Source organism: Pongo abelii, chromosome 1 (genome assembly GCF_028885655.2).
Source record: "Pongo abelii isolate AG06213 chromosome 1, NHGRI_mPonAbe1-v2.0_pri, whole genome shotgun sequence".
In the NCBI taxonomy this organism is placed as follows: domain Eukaryota; kingdom Metazoa; phylum Chordata; class Mammalia; order Primates; family Hominidae; genus Pongo; species Pongo abelii.
This window is the reverse complement of record NC_071985.2, coordinates 39,399,873-39,416,299: the sequence shown is the minus strand read 5'-3', so window position 1 is coordinate 39,416,299 and position 16,427 is coordinate 39,399,873. Positions and strand designations below refer to the sequence as shown.

The 16,427-nt window shown below is 36.8% G+C and overlaps 1 protein-coding gene across 11 annotated transcripts in view; it reads left to right on the top strand.

The window, feature by feature from the left end:
• Window positions 1–16,427, top strand: part of SYT14 (synaptotagmin 14) — a 242,746-nt gene that overhangs the window by 163,033 nt on the left and 63,286 nt on the right. For 10 of the 11 annotated variants that reach the window (XM_024255011.3, XM_054521280.2, XM_054521296.2 and 7 more), the window contains 2 exons: window positions 3,748–4,019; window positions 9,419–9,868. In XM_024255011.3, coding sequence (XP_024110779.1) covers window positions 3,748–4,019; window positions 9,419–9,868 — 722 coding nt within the window. Of the gene's footprint in view, window positions 1–3,747; window positions 4,020–9,418; window positions 9,869–16,427 lie in introns of those variants that run through there. The other variant, XM_054521307.1, reaches the window with a different exon arrangement.

The window sequence follows — 16,427 nt, the reverse complement described above, 5'->3', positions numbered from 1 at the left end:
TATATCCATGCCTAAATCCTTTTATAGATATATCATTTATATAAAAATAAGGGTATGAAATTAGGTGATAAAGCAAGAACTAAAGTAATGGGAGGGCATCATCACGTGGTGTTTGATAGTTCCACTAGAAATTTCTTCTTAAGGTTGATGTTTACAGTGTAATTTAACAATAATAATATAAATTTTCTTACCTTATAAAATTATTTAAAAATTTTTCTTTTATCAATTACATTTAAGCCAATTATTAGTACACTATGTAGAATAAAAAGAGATTGCAAACATTTAAAAAGGAAGGATCTCCATTAACCATATTTTTTAATGAAATTTTTATTCCACCTACATTTGTGTGTTCTACACTTTAAAAAATAAAATGCAAAAATAAAGTGAAAAGTAAAGATAAAAGGGTGGTATTACTATTTTCAAAACTTGGAGGATATGGTGTGGCTAAAATAAATTTTATATATTCACAGCTTTAATGTTGTTTCTCTCAAATCCAGAAAACAGTAGTGAAGTCTACCCATTGAGCCCACTTAGCATCTTTAAATATCACCAGCCCATTTTGTGTAATTTGTGCCTTGGTCTCTGGAGCAAGAGTTACACTAAATCTAAACTAGCACCAGATGCCTGGAGCTCAGCTATGAAAATACACTTAGTTGGCCCACAGCTAGGCAGGGACCTAATATAAAAAAGCAAACCAAAGGAAATAAGGTGTAACATCATTACCAGACTGAAATTATACTGTGCTGGCATATCAAAAGGAACCTCAGAAAAGGATTATTATATTGAGGAAAAATATAACCACAGACAGAAAAAAAATACTCTGATCAAGAAAACAGGCCTGGCGCAGTGCCTTACGCCTGTAATCCCAACACCTTGGGATGCTGTGGCAGGCGGATTGCTTGAGCCCAGGAATTCAGGATCAGCCTGGGCAACATGTCAAGACCCTGTCTCTACCAACAGTTTTTAAAATTAGCCAGGCATGGTGGCTCATGCCTGTAGTTCCAGCTACTTGGGAGGCTGAGGAGGGAGGATCACTTGAGCCTGGGAGGTCAAGACTGCAGTGAGCCATGTTCACTGGATCATGAACTGGATCATGTTCATTTTGTACCAACATTCTTTCTCTTTCATCCTCCCTCCTGGATCCCACATTGTTTAGGCATCTACTCTTTTCCATATAGATATGAAGAGTGAAGCTGGCCCCATCCCCAGCTTCAAATTTTGATGGCTTCTGATTAATTTAAGCCAATTATGGTCATCCCATTTCTTCTACCGATGATGGATTTAGGAGTAGATGTGTGACCCAAGTCTGTGCATTGAGATCTGTGAGGCAATATGCTCAAGACTTCTAGGAAAGATCACCTCTCTTCTAAGAAAAAAGGTAAAGGAGTAGATGGTGTGCTGACTCCGAAAACCACTCACGTTGGAAAATTTTTAATTGACTTCGTGTTGCAGTATTTAGGTATTACCCTTTAATTCAGTGGCTAATTAAATATGTACTTTTAAAGGGGCAGAGGATGTCAGTTTAATGATTAATAAACTATATCCATTGAGAATATATTTGGAAACAGTAGAAAATCCAACTAGTGTAGTTTTTTTCTTTTTCTTTAACAAATAGGGATTTCTCTCAGACGTCAAGTTTGGAGGTAGGTATTTAGTGATGTTTCAGATACCCGGGCTTTTCATTTTCCTGCTTCTGCCTTCCTAGCTTTCATTCTCTTACTTGTCACTGTATGGTCACAAGGTAGCTGCTGCTACTCCTCCAAGAAGGAAGCAGGGGAAAGGCAAAGGGACAAAGGGGCATGCCAGTAGAGTCTACCTGCTTTTATCAGGAAAACAAAACCTTCCTGGAAGGTTCACTCTGAAATCTGCTTAGATCTCATTGGCCACTCCTAATCAGAATGCTGCTTAGGAGAAAAAGAGGTTATGGATGGAGTCAAGTCAGTCTGCCAGTGGTGGCAGCCGCACATACTTACCTACCACATAAATGGATCAAGCTAATGACTAAAACCACTTGTCTCTTTACTGTTCTGGAATTCTGTGGGTTTTTTGGCTACGACTTGCAACATGTCTAATCTGTCTTCTTGAATTTAGCTTCAACTATATTAATTCAGCCACTTTTTTACTTTTTGCTTATGTTATAAACTAAAGTTAGTACAGCCGGCCCTCCATGTCTGTAGGTTCTGCATCTGTGAATTCAACCAACCTCAGATGGAAAATATTTGAAAAAATGTATGGTTTCATCTGTACCAAACATATACAGACTTTTTCTTATTATTTCCCAAACAATATAGTATTACAACATTTACATAGCATTCACATTGTGTTAGACATTGTAAGTAACATAGAGATGATTTAAAGTATATGGGAGGATGTACTTAGGTTATATGTAAATACTACACCATTTTATAATAGGTACTTGAGCATTTTTGCATTTTTTTATTTGAGAGGGAATGGTGGGGTTAGAACCAGTTCCCCACGTATACTGAGAGATGACTCTGTGGTTAGACTATTAGACTCACTAGGTAAGACATTTAGTTTTTCTTTTTTTTTCAAAATTGGGGCCTCTGAGAAAATATGTAAATTTATGCTACATTTGTGCAAATTATTATTTTTCATTTGAACCAAGCATTTTGGGAATTTTTAAATGAACTTATAGTTCTTATGTAACTTTTTATCTTAGGAAGAATAGAGGAACTAGTGAATATTTGAACTGAACTCCATAACAATGATAATACAAACTACTGTTTCAGGGTCCCTTTTGAGAAAAGAGATGCACAGTTCATTAAAAGAAAAAAAAGATCAGTGTTTAAATTTAATGTTTAGTATTGCATTCAGGATTTATCTACAAAGACTTAGCTGTTCTTAAATCATGTACTGGACTCTGTTTCCTTATTTCTCTCCTGCCCCCAACTCTGTCCTTGATCACAGATATGTTTATTCTCAATCACTGAGATAAATCATTGAGGTAAAAATTAAAAGGATAATTTAAGAGTGAAAGAAAATGTGGTTTCATGTTAACTGCTAGAGGTAGAGATGTCTACTATAGACAAGACGGAGTCATAATTTATAAAGAATACAGACACAGATGTAGAGTGGGATAGAGTGCCCTTATAATGGAGAAGACACAGAACACAGCCTTCAGTCTTTGCTGATTGATGGATGTTAGCAAACAGGGAATGGGCCTGATTCACAGTGTACCTCATTCTAGGATTCTGGATCCAGGACAGACGTAGAAAAACATTTCTGACACCACTAGCTGAATACTAGTTTAAGTTCATCTCAGTAACTGAAGAATGTGGGTGAGTTCTTGTTGAACATAGGTGAAGAACAAGCAGAGGTGTTATGTTTGTTTTTCCAACCATATTTGTGTCGCTCTGACCCTAGGGTGGCCACAGATCACGGGGTAATAGATGAAGTATGTATACATCAGGATTGTTTTGAGAGAGACAAATAAGCTGTTTAACTAATACTTATCACTCCCTCATTTTTATGATACATAACAGGATCTTTCTTCATATATGACTTTTATTTTTCCTAATCTTATTATGCAGGAGGCGAGGAGTGGGAAACTAGATTATTTTATTTGTGCCTCCGAACTAGGGAAAAAGAGAAGTCATTAGTAAATCTAATAGTTATGTTGCCATCAATTTTTTGATCCAGTTTTCAAAAGTTATTTACAATTATTGTAGACTATACTGCGTGTTGAGGCTAATTGGAAACAGTGACCAGATTCTTAATCATTATCAGGAAACTGCATTCAGAGAATGAGAAGAACACCCCCGCTGGATGAATTGCAGCCACCACCATATCAGGATGACAGTGGTTCTCCCCATCTGTCATGTACACCCTCAGAAATTGGGGACAGTAAATGTGAATTTTCCCACTGCAGCAACAGTCCAAGATGCTCATATAACAAGTGCCCAAGTGAAGGAAGCACAGGTCATGAAATAGAAAGTTTTCATAATAAAGGATATGAAGAAGATGTTCCAAGTGACAGCACTGCAGTCCTGAGCCCTGAAGTAAGTAAAAGCACATAGAAGTTTGAAAATGAATGTTATTTGGAGGATAATAATCCTGTGCTTCTCCTCTTGGTAAGAAGAATTGATTTTATCACTTATTCCTTTGTAACTTATAGTACCAGTATCCATCCTTAATCTAATCTTTATCCAACAAACTTATCAGGAATGTCCCAACTAGTCTTCAACTGCCCCCACTCCCCAACCCCAAGCCCCACCACCAAAAGAAGATGGGTACCTAAAGATTTTTTTTAACACTTTATATAAAACATTCTAGAATAATTTACCTATTTATTTCATCTTGAGGTTACTATTTGTATTTTTTTATTTTATTTTGGATTTTTTTACTATTGGGAGTTTACTCAGTGTTTCACAAGTCTTTCAAAATAATCTTATTGTATTTTCATGTCATAGAAAATGCAAGGGATAAATGATGATCAGCTTTACTAATGAAATTTGAATCCATGGCTTCATGCATTCAGAGTGGCTGGTTGGTTGAGCTTTAAGTTTACTTACTGTTTTGGAGCAAAAATGTGAAAATTACAACAAAAATAATTTTGTGACAGTTTTGAAGTATTACTGTATTCTAAAAAGAATTTGTTTTAATGTTTCTGTCATAACGAAAACTATATAAAGTCAATCTAGAGGTTTTATAAGTTAGTATTTAGATTTACTTGCAAGTGTTTTTGTTTTTGTTTTGAGACAGAATCTCGCTCTGTCACTCAGAACAGAGTGCAGTGGCGCAGTCACAGCTCACTGCAGCTTCCTCCCACCTCAGCTTCCCAAGTAATTGATACTACAGGTGTGAACCACCACACCCACAAATTTTTTAATTTTTTTGTAGAGATAGGCTCTCACTATGTTGCCCAGGCTGGTCTCAAATTCCTGGGCTCAAGCAATCTTCCTGCTTCAGCCTCCCAAAGTGCTGGGTTTGCAGGCATGAGCCACTGCACCCAGCCTACTTAAAAGTTTTAGATTGCAAGTTTTTACTGCTTTTGTTCCAGACAACATTCAGTAATACTGAAATTTGTCCGTATTCTTACCAGATGAATTTTCAGATCTGCTGCCAAAATTAAATAATAGATGTAGTTTCCTAATACCCAGAACAATTAAGCTATGGATAGAATTTTCTTAATTTTAGGTTTTTCTTCTATAATTGTTAAAAATACTTTGTATCTGTTATTGCTTTTTTTAGTATTTCTAGTATTACAGTATCTGACCGAGAAGAAAATTGTACACTGATATTTTAAGTTTAATATATCATTTTATGATTTTTCATGATGAATGTTTCTTTGTGCTCCATTACCTAAACAAATTTGAGACAGCTGTTTTGTAGCTTTGTAAACTACATATATAGCTCACAAGTTAACAGTGAAGCCTGGATTGTGGGATTAATAAACAACAACAATAATACCTATCACCACTTGTGTCAGGAATTTTGCCGTGAGCTTTATGTAGTCTGCTCATTTAATTCTAACAACCACATCTTTAGGAAGTTATTATTTCCATTTTATAAATGAAAACATTAAGAGTCAGAGAGCTAAACAATTTGACCAAGTAGAAGCAGCTCTTAAATAGTGAAACTATAGTTCAAACCCAGGTCTGTCTGACTGCCAAAACAGTGCTCTTAACAACTATATTATATTGCCTTTTTTGATCCAAAATGTTGTGTGAGAAATTACTTTGATTCAGTGGTACCCTCCAAACATTACCAGGCAAACTCTCTCAGAGGAGTAAAGGACCAAAGTAAGATGCTCAAATTATTGTGTGTGCATGTGTGTGTGTGTGTGTGTGTGTGAGAGAGAGAAAGAGAGAGAGTGTGTTTTAATCTATTTCACATACAAAGCAAGAAGTAAGAGGAGCCAGATGAAATCAGAAATCCATTAACACACCTGGGGATAAGCTGCAAGTGAGTAGAGGTAGCAAGACCACACTGTGTGAGTCCTGGTTTATGCAGTGCCCATACATCCCATCTCACTGTCTCTTTTCCATCAGCATTCCTGTTTATGATGTAACAAGGACCAGAGTTGAGATTTGAACAAGAGTATCAAGAGCCAACAGCACACACTTGTTTGTTTTGTGGGACAGACCTAGATATACTCCTGGCCACCACTGAAACTTGTCAACCTACTAGGCAGTTGTAGGTTTTATCTGCATTTCTTAAGTAGAGCACATGGGTGACAGAGCTGTCAGCCCAGAGGCTACATGATCGTGGCTTGTGCATTTCATCCCTTTCTATAGGTAATACTCATTTGATCCATCAAATTTTCTATTTAATCTTTCTTTGGCATATAAGTTATTAACTATTTATATTTAATATCTTATGAATTCTGCCTATGTCTCTCAAGCTGCTGCTTTACTCACTATCTATAGTTATCACACACTGTGAGTTTTGTCCGTATTTCAGAAGCTGCTCACTTGCTATCTGTAACCACTTCTTTGGAATTGCCTCCATCCTGCTTATTTTTGTGTCTTCTGTAGTAGCATTGAATGTACTCAAACAATATAGCAAATGCACGTTACAGAAATATTTAGATGTGAATGCTGATAGCCTATGCTAATATAAAATTCACTTTTGTGTTTTTTCAAGTTCATTTTGCATCCTTTTAATAGATATTATGTGTCAGATAGAAAATTCTCACTTTTCTCTTGGTTTAATCCAGGCTGTAGCTATCTTAGAGCTTATCCACATACATGATTAAACTGAGAGAGGAGAGAAGGTTCAGAAGAATTCCATGGGTAGGAGTTTATAAACGCTGTTGATGACCTATTGCTATCTAAATAAAGATATTTTAAAACTGGTCCCATACCTTGAAAGGAAGGATTGTTTGCTTATTGCCTGTTTTCAGAATGCAGATAATGTCTTTTATCTGTCAATGTTCCACCCTTTCAACATTGGGTTTCATAAGAATTGTTGGAATGTTTGAAAAAAAAGAAAAAACAATCAGGGAGGCACCAAGAGAAGTAAAATTCAAAAATAGCTATCTAGGACCTGATAAACGTTTTTATTGCCTGAAAATCTTAGCTGTCGTAATGCCATTTTAGAAAATATTTAATTGAAATACCAAAGCCATATAATTAATAATCTTTAATTACCAATTATAAAGCAGTATACATTAACACATTTTGCTCTAAACCGTAAATTTTTTAACAGAATAAGAATATGTTTTGATTTTCTTATACTACATTAAAAACTGAATTCTCTTATGGGAATTTATTTCTCCTCCCCAAGTACTGTTCTTCTGTTGTTTTTTTTCCTGCATACATTATACCAACTAGCATATAAGATTTATAAGATCAAGGACTAACTGGGCATGGTGGCTCACACCTTTAATCCCAGCACTTTGGGAAGCCAAGGCAGGAGGGTTGCTTGAGCCTAAGAGTTTGAGACCAGCCTGGGCAACATAGACTTTTGTCTCTACTAAAAACCAAAAAATTTAGCCAGGTGTGGTCGTGTGTGCCTGTGATTCCAGCTACTCAGGAGGGTGAGGCAGGAGGATCACTTGAGCATGGGAGGCCAAGGCTGCAGTGAGCCGTGATTGTGCCATTGCATTCCAGCCTGGTCAACAAAGCAAGACCCTGTGTCAAAAAAAAAAAAAGAAAAATTAAGGACTCATGTGTTTTTGGTTCTGTCTGCAGAAACAAGCACTCTCCTGACCTAAAATAGGGGTTGGCACATAGTAGGTACAGTAGTTATGGTACATGTTAAGCTGCTACAACAAAAAGACCCCTACCAAATACAATGGCTAAAGAACACAGAAACTTAATTCTCTTATGTTTAACAACAGTGCAGGGTGAGCAGGGGGCTTTGCTCTATGAGATTTTTCAGGAACCAGTTCCTTCTCTTCTGTTTCTCTGCCTTCCTCTAGGGTATTGTCCTAGTCCACATGGTCTGAGCTGACCCACACATCCTGTCTGTATATCTGCTTGTGAGAAGAGTGAGACAGAGAGTAGAGAGCGAGTAATTTCTTATATAAACCTGATCTGAATGTTTCACACATAAATTATTTTTGCTTCCCATTGGCCAAAGCTGAGTCATATAGTCATATGAGCTATAATAGAGGCACTGAGGTATAGTCTCTTGTGGACGGTGTTTTTTTTTTTTTTTTTTTTACACAAATTCTCACCCTGTCACTGAGGCTGGAGTCCACTGGCATGATCTTGGCTCACTGCGACCTCTGCCTCCCTGGCTCAAGCAATTCTCCTGCCTCATCTACCTGAGTAGCTGGGACTACAGGCACCTGCCACCCATGCCCAGTTAATTTTTGTATTTTTAGTAGAGATGGGGTTTCACCATGTTGGCCATGTTGGTCTCGAACTCCTGACCTCAAGTGATCTGCCCGCCTTGGCTCCCCAAATCTTGTGGGTAGTATTTCTAGCTAACACTCAGGAAGGTTTTGTTTTGTTTTGTTTCATAAATGGAAAAAGAGAAGACTGAGATTCAGTAGTATTCACTGCCACTCAAAATTTAGAAAATTTTAGAAATTTATTAAATTGGCCCACATTTTGAAACGAGAATTATTTAAGATTTATTAAAATACTTGAAGAGGCAAAGTGGTATAGTTGAAAGGTCAGAGACCTAGGTTTGACATTGTTGGTAACTAGCTAAAACCCCTATTACATTCTAGATAGATAGACTGGCTTGAGACAATTACAGGAAAAATGGTTATAATTTCTTTTAATTTCATAATTAAAATGTACTGTTTCAGCCTTTCTTGAACTTTTAAAATGTGTGTTCTTCCATTTTCAATAGTCATTAATGTTAGAAAATAATATGTTTTTAATTGTGTTTAGAAATTGAAGTAAATACAGACTATGTATGGAAAGTAAATATTTGACCGCTAATATTTTGAGAACTTTATTTATACTTTCATATTTCACATTTCCATTGATTTTTAAGTCTAAATATCTTTATATTTTATTACAGATGGGGGTGTTTTAGAGCAAACTCTGACAACGGAACCAAATTTTTCAATAGCATTAATACTTTTATTTATGTTCTCTTTCTCTGCAGCCTGATACAGTGCTGTCAATGGCATTGTTTATAACATTGAAAGTAAAATGTAGTAGTTTTCTACAAAAGGAGCAGATATACCCACTAAAGGATATATTTTAAATTCTCATTTATAAAAACATACATCGCGCTTTCTCAGAATTGTAATGGTGAATATTAAATTCTAAACGTGTCTTTATTATCATAAGTTTTGAGTTTAACTTACTGCCTATACTAATCTCGCTCTATAAGGTAGCTTTTGGTTGTAGTTGACTGTTAATTATTATTGTATTACTTTCTTTGTGGCAGAATTGTTTTCACATCTTCTAGAGAAATATCAAATATTTATTTACATGCTAGGTTAAATAATTGAGTTAAAAACTCTAACATTTAAATTTTCTTTTCTTAGGATATGTCAGCTCAAGGATCATCTTCGCAGCTTCCTAAACCTTTTGATCCTGAGCCAGAAGCTAAATATGGCACACTGGATGTGACTTTTGACTATGACTCACAAGAACAGAAGCTTCTGGTAACAGTGACAGCTGTCACAGACATCCCAACATATAACAGGACAGGTGGCAACTCATGGCAAGTACACCTTGTTCTTCTACCTATAAAGAAACAGAGAGCAAAAACCAGCATCCAGAGAGGACCATGCCCTGTCTTCACAGAAACATTTAAATTTAATCATGTTGAATCTGAGATGATTGGAAATTATGCAGTTCGGTTTAGACTGTATGGTGTACATCGCATGAAAAAAGAAAAGATTGTGGGGGAAAAGATTTTTTATTTAACAAAATTGAATCTTCAAGGGAAAATGTCATTGCCTGTGATATTGGAACCTTCTTACAATCATTCTGTGAGTATCTCATCAAATGGCCTGAATACAGTTTATGTTCATGGTTTATAGTATGCACAATTTTTCAAATCTTTAATCAAGCCAACAAGTTTGTCAGTCTACTTTTTTACATAGTAATCATGCCTTTACAAAAATATCTAAGCCCTGGATAGATAGATATACTTTTTCTTACCTAAAAAAGTTGCCATTGAAGATAATTTGTGATGTATGTCTTTTATTTTATCCTTCACAGAGTTTTGGCCCAGGGTTTTACATGTTTTTTGTTGTTGTTGTTGAACATTTATTAAATGTTTGATTATGAAGTCATCCAAACTCCTTATAGAATTTATTATTTTTTTTCCAGGTTAAAACTAGGCAATACATTAAGAAGTATCAGCCCCATATATTATTTGCTGTATGGCAGAAAGGATTTGCCCTCACAGAATATATACCACTCCCTAGGTCCTGACTGGATATGTTTCCAGAACTTCTGTGAAATTATTTTAAAATTTCAAAATAAATCTGGCCTCATTAGACTTTCCACTCTTTTTAAACAGATTGTGAAGTATTTCAGGAGAACCCTTAAGCTTAGTACTTTGAGCTAGTTCTCTCTTTTCTCTTTTTGTCCTCCGGATGATAATCACCTATAAATCTCTCTCTCTGTCTTCATATTTTTAACTAAATTCCCACAAGGCATTGCAAATCACAGGAGAGAAATGTCTGCACTGTTTATTTAAACCAGGGAGATACATTATGCCACATAGTTATTTAGATTATGAAAAAATCTGTGATATGTTATAAGTGTGCATAATGGTTTATATTTATTCCTCTCTGTTATATTGAATACAAAACATTTTTAAAATATAAATATACAGATTTTAGAATAGATTTATATTTTAAAATAAAGGTATACTATTTTAGTGTTGTTTTAAGCTTTTAAATGTGTAAGCTTCAGTCCAAGTAGTTTAGGGTCTCATCGCATTTACATCAGGCAACATTTTATGTTGTAAGACTTTGATTCACAGTCAACACCATACCAGTTTAACTAAATGATTTCAATGTCTTTAAGTACAAAATGATGATGGTAAATATAGTATATTCATATGGGTTTCTAGGATAAGATTTAATCTCTGTTGGGAAAATTGATAACTTGTTATCCTTTTAAATTTTCAGAATTATTTTGGGGAAATGCCTTTTTAAAATAATAACAGCTTAAAAGGGGAGAAAAAAGAGAGTGCAGGCAATGTTTCAGAGGGAGAAGAACAAATTTTTCATAAAATTTAATAATCTACAGTTATTAATATGATTTCTAAACTTTTTCATTATTTGGTCTGAGTGATCACTAGTTATTCTGTGGAAAATACACCCTTATATAGAAATAATTCATTTAAATTAGAAGAGAAAGACTCTGTCATCAAGAAGTATGTAATTTATCTTTTCCCAATTAATTATGTTTTAATTACATTCATTTCACAAAGAGAATGAAGCCATAGAAAATAATACTGTCTTATTTCTGTTCAAACTAAGCAATTTTTTAATGGACCTACATTACGTGTGTTAGCTTCTAGTCATTGATTCTGTAATCTTTTTCTGCCAACCAGTACAATAATTTCTGAGGAAAAAGTGCTAAATGAATAGCTTGTAAGACATAACATTTCTTTTTTTTAACTTTTATTTTAAGTTCAGTGGTACATGTGCAGGTTTGTTATATAGGTAAACTTGTGTCATGGGGGTTTGTTTTACAGATTATTTCATCACCCAGGTATAAAGCCCAGGACCTAATAGTTAATTTTCCTGATCCTCTATCTTCCCCCACCTGCCACCCTCTGATAGGCCCCATTGTCTGTTGTTCTCCTCTAAAGATGTAACATTTATATTTGAATAAACTATCCATCTTCTGCCCTTTCTCTGTGTTGACATGCTTCTCAAATTCAGTACCCTGTATTTAATTGTTCTTCTTTGTTGCTTTCCTTCTTTCTCCACCTTCTCAAAATCTCATTGGTTGCTTTTGGCTTCTGTGCTATCAGTTGTTTAGTCATTAAAATATACCAATAGAATGTATATATTCTATATATACTATAGTATTAATGTTCTCTCTGCTTAAGTTTTAATATTAACTTTGTGGGGAGATCTTGTGATTGCAGTTTACTTGGGTGAGTTTGGCTCTAATTTTTGTAAGATGCAATAATATATCTGTAACAGATACACTCATAATTAAACATTTGTTCTAGTTGCTTTTTTTCCCCAGAGTCAGGGTCTCACTCTGGGAAAAGTCAGGGTCACCCAGGCTGGGGTGTAGTAGTGCAATCATGGCTGACTGTAGCCTGACACTCCTGGGCTTAAGCGATCCTCCCACCTCAGCCTCTCGAATAGCTAGGACTACAGGTGCACACCACCAGGCCTGGCTAATTTTTTTTTTTTAGAAATGGGGTCTTGCTGTGTTTTCCAGGCTAGTCTTGAACTTCTAGCCTTAAGCAATTCTCCCATGTCAGTCTCCCAAAATGCTGAGATTACAGGCATGAGGCACCATGCCAGGCCTTCTAGTAGCTTTTGAATAATCACTTATTATTGTTGTCATTTTTATTGTAACTTTTGGCAAGGAAAAGTTTTAATCCAGCCAAAGAACTTGCAAACTACCATTAAAACACATTTAAACTTACAGGTTTTGTTCATAGATAATAGGAAAAGAGAATTTTGCATATAAAATTTAGTTTTATAGCTAGTTTTGCCGGAACTGATTGACAGAAAAAAAAGGCCAATGTCACCAAAATGACTTTCTGAGGACTAAACAGTGAGTTTCCCTGAGAATAAGATTAAAGTTTAACATTAAGGCCGGGCGCAGTAGCTCACGCCTGTATTCTCAGCACTTTGGGAGGCCGAGGCAGGCAGATCATGAGGTCAGGAGATTGAGACCATCCTGGCTAACATGATGAAACCCTGTCTCTACTAAAAATACAAAAAATTAGCCGGGCGTGGTGGTGAGTGCCTGTAGTCCCAGCTACTCGGGAGGCTGAGGCAGGAGAATGGTGTGAACCTGGGAGGCAGAGCTTGCAGTGAGCTGAGATCGCGCCACTGCACTCCAGCCCGGATGACAGAGCAAGACTCCGTCTCAAAAAAAAAAAAAGTTTAACATTAAGTTTGAAGCGTGCCTTCTTGATCATTGCATGATAGAAAATATACTGAGAGTTTAAAAAGCATAATTTCTTTCTACTGACTAGCCATGTAAACTAAGTAAATCATCTGATTATTTTGGACATCAGGTTTCTCATTAGTGAAATGAGAGGATTAGACCAAGGGATCTCTAAAGGCCTATCCATCTCTGATATTGTCTAATTATGCTAGTATATATTGGAGAAGGAGTTAGGTAGGAACAGAAATTGGTGAATTTTAGATGAGTTTTGTATGCTTGATATGACATTTTGTGGCAGACATGTATTATGTTTTCTCTTCTACCTTTTCAGTAACTATCTGGGAATAACTATGTTTGCCTCCCTAAGGTAAGCCATAAAATTGACTTTCCCCATCTCACTGGTAGATATGGCAGGAGCTGTGTGACCTAGACTCTGCCACTCATACTTATTTTCAGGAAACCTCAATACAGACTGAACAAAGAAGCAGACACTGCACTCAGATCATGTTTCCCTGAAGTTGATGGTGGAGGTTATCTGGTGTTCAGAGGCAATAGTAATTCTGTTATAAAATAGCTCTGCTGATGCAGAAATGGTATTGGTGCTGGGCCACTAACAGTTGCAATAGAGGAAAGTCCTTGGCAGAAGAGAATCCAGTGAGAACAGCAGCAGGTTTTCCTCACCTGACCAATTCTGTAGTATAGTTTTTAGACTTCATTCTTGAGAAGCTTAACCATTAACTTGGTTCTTTATTCATCCCTAGTCCTTTAATAAATTACTATTCCACTTTATGAGTCAGAGTTAGCTTCTGTTGTTTTCAAATAAGGATCGTGAAATAGCCATATGGTTTACTATTTACTTGCTTTAGTACTGTCTTATGCCAAACTCGGTAGCTAGAATGTTTTCAGTTATCCTTCCTACCATGGTATATACCCCTCTCATAATTTGAACTCTTATATACACAGCTTTGTTCAGATGGCACTCTTTCTTAGTTTCTTCACTTGCATTTTTGCAATTAATTTTTCCAATTAATTTCTTCACTTGCATTTTTGGTACTATATTACTCTCTGTAACAGTTGCATAAAATAGCCTTTCCCTTTTTCCTCATCCTGGTTTTATGTCTAATTTCAGCTTATTAGATTTGTTAATATTATTATATTTATTGATTGATTAATAATGAAACTCTATTCTTTCTCTCTCAAACATACACACAACCCTTCCTTTACAAACAGTACTTTATTAGCCTGATCTCTTCAGAGTGGCTAGCAATAATAATAGTGAGGCTATTGGACAATTCTCAGAATATAGGAGTCTTTATTAAATCCTTGGTTTATTTTCATTATTATATATGTGGTTTTTGGTGAGTTGCCTTTTAGGAAAACTGATATTTGACAAAGCTGTGGTGTGTTTCATCTTGAAATCAGATTCTCTACATTAATAGATGAGCTGCAGGCGTACCTGTTTTTTTTCTGTAGACAAATGGTTCTCAAAGTATGATTCCTGGACCAACAACATCATCACATAGGAACTTGATAGAAGTGCAGATTCTCAGTCCCTCTCCGAAACTTTCTGAATTAAAAAAAACTCTGAGGGTAGGGCCCAGCAATCTGTATTTTAACAAGCACTGTACATGATTCTGATACACATTAAAGTTTGTGAATCACTGCTTTTGACCAGGGTTTGCAAACTATGACTTGTGAGTGAACTCTGGCATGTAGCCTGCTTTGGTAAGGTCTGTTACTCCTCTCTGCAAAAGCAGCATAGATTACCACTCTATTGAACTCAGGTGTGGCCAGGTGACTTGCTTTTATCTTTTGCTCGTAACTTTTAAGAATCAGAATAATGCTTTCACTACTATGGAAGCATGTGTGGAAATGGAGCCTCTTTGAGCTTTGAAGGAAGCCTCTGTTGCCAATCCAAAATCGATATGTTGTATAAGGAGGAAGTAAACCATTGTTGAATTAAGCTGCTGAGAATTTGGAGTTCTCTGTTACTATAGCATAATCTACCCTGGCTGATAAAGCATTTGCTCTTCTGACTAAGGAGTACATTAACCCCTGCGGTCGAGAGTCAGATGAAGCAGGTAATACAGTTTGGATGTCCCCTTCAAATCTCATGTTGAACATGTTGAAATGTAATCCCCAATGTTGGAAGTGGGGCCTGGTGGGAGGTGATTGGATCCTGGGGGCAGATTTCTCACGAATGGTTTAGCACCATCCTCTTGCTGCCGTCCTCACAATAGTAAATTATTTCTCATGAGATCTGATTGTTTAAAGGTCTGTGGCATCTCCCCCTCTCCCTCTCTCACTCTTGCTCTCTTCATGTGACATGCCTGCTTCCATTTTTGCCTTCTGCTGAGAGTAAAAGCTCCCAGTGGCCTCCCCAGAAGCTGAGCAGATTGCTGCACCATGCTTGTACAGCCTGCAGAACTATGAGCCAATTAAACCTCTTTTCTTTATAAATTGCCCAGGTATGTCTTTTTAACAACATAAGAATGGCCTAACACAGCAGGGAATTGACTAACGCACTTACCTTCTTCTGAAAGAATCTAAGGCACCATATGTGTTGCAGATTCGATTACCTGGGAAGCAGACTCTGAGAGGGAGTTTAGTGTGCCAGATGTTTAAGGAGTGCCCTTGGGATTCATACTTGTAAAAGAGGAGATGGAAGCAGGATTGGGCAGAGAGAAGTCAAGCTGCAGTGCATGCCCAAAGACAGTCTTAGCCAACCCCCAGGCAATTCTGGAACTAAAATAGTCCTTCAGAGTTGTCCCCATTTGGGCTAGATGGCCAGGCCTTTATACTCCCATCAGTCAGTCATTGCATGTTGGTTGCCGCTTGCATTAGTCTGTTCTCATGATGCTAATAAAGACATATGCAAGCCTGGGTAATTTATAAAGGAAAGAGGTTTAATTGACTCACAGTTCCACAGGGCTGGGGAGGCATCTTGAAACTTACAATCATGGCAGAAGGGGAAGCAAACATGTCCTTCTCCACATGGCGACAACAAGGAGAAGTGCCAAGGAAAAGGGGGAAAAGCCCCTTGTAAAACCATCAGATCTCTTGAGAACGAACTCACTCTTACGAGAACAGCATGAGGGTAACTGCCCCCATGATTAAATTACATCCCACAGGGTTCCTCCCATGGAGGCGGGATTATGGGAACTACAATTCAAGGTGAGACTTGGGTGGGGAAACAGCCAAACCATATCATTCTGCCCCTGCCCGCCCCCCCCCCCACCAAATCTCATGTCCTCACATTTCAAAACAAAATCCTGCCTTCCCAACAGTCCCCCAGAGTCTTAACTCATTCCAGCATTAAGTCAAAAGTCCAAGTCCAATGTCTCATCTGAGACAAGGCAAGTCCCTTCCATCTATGAGCCTGTGAAATAAAAAGCAAGTTAGTTACTTCTTAGATGCAATGGGGTAGATGCACTGAGTAAATACACCTGT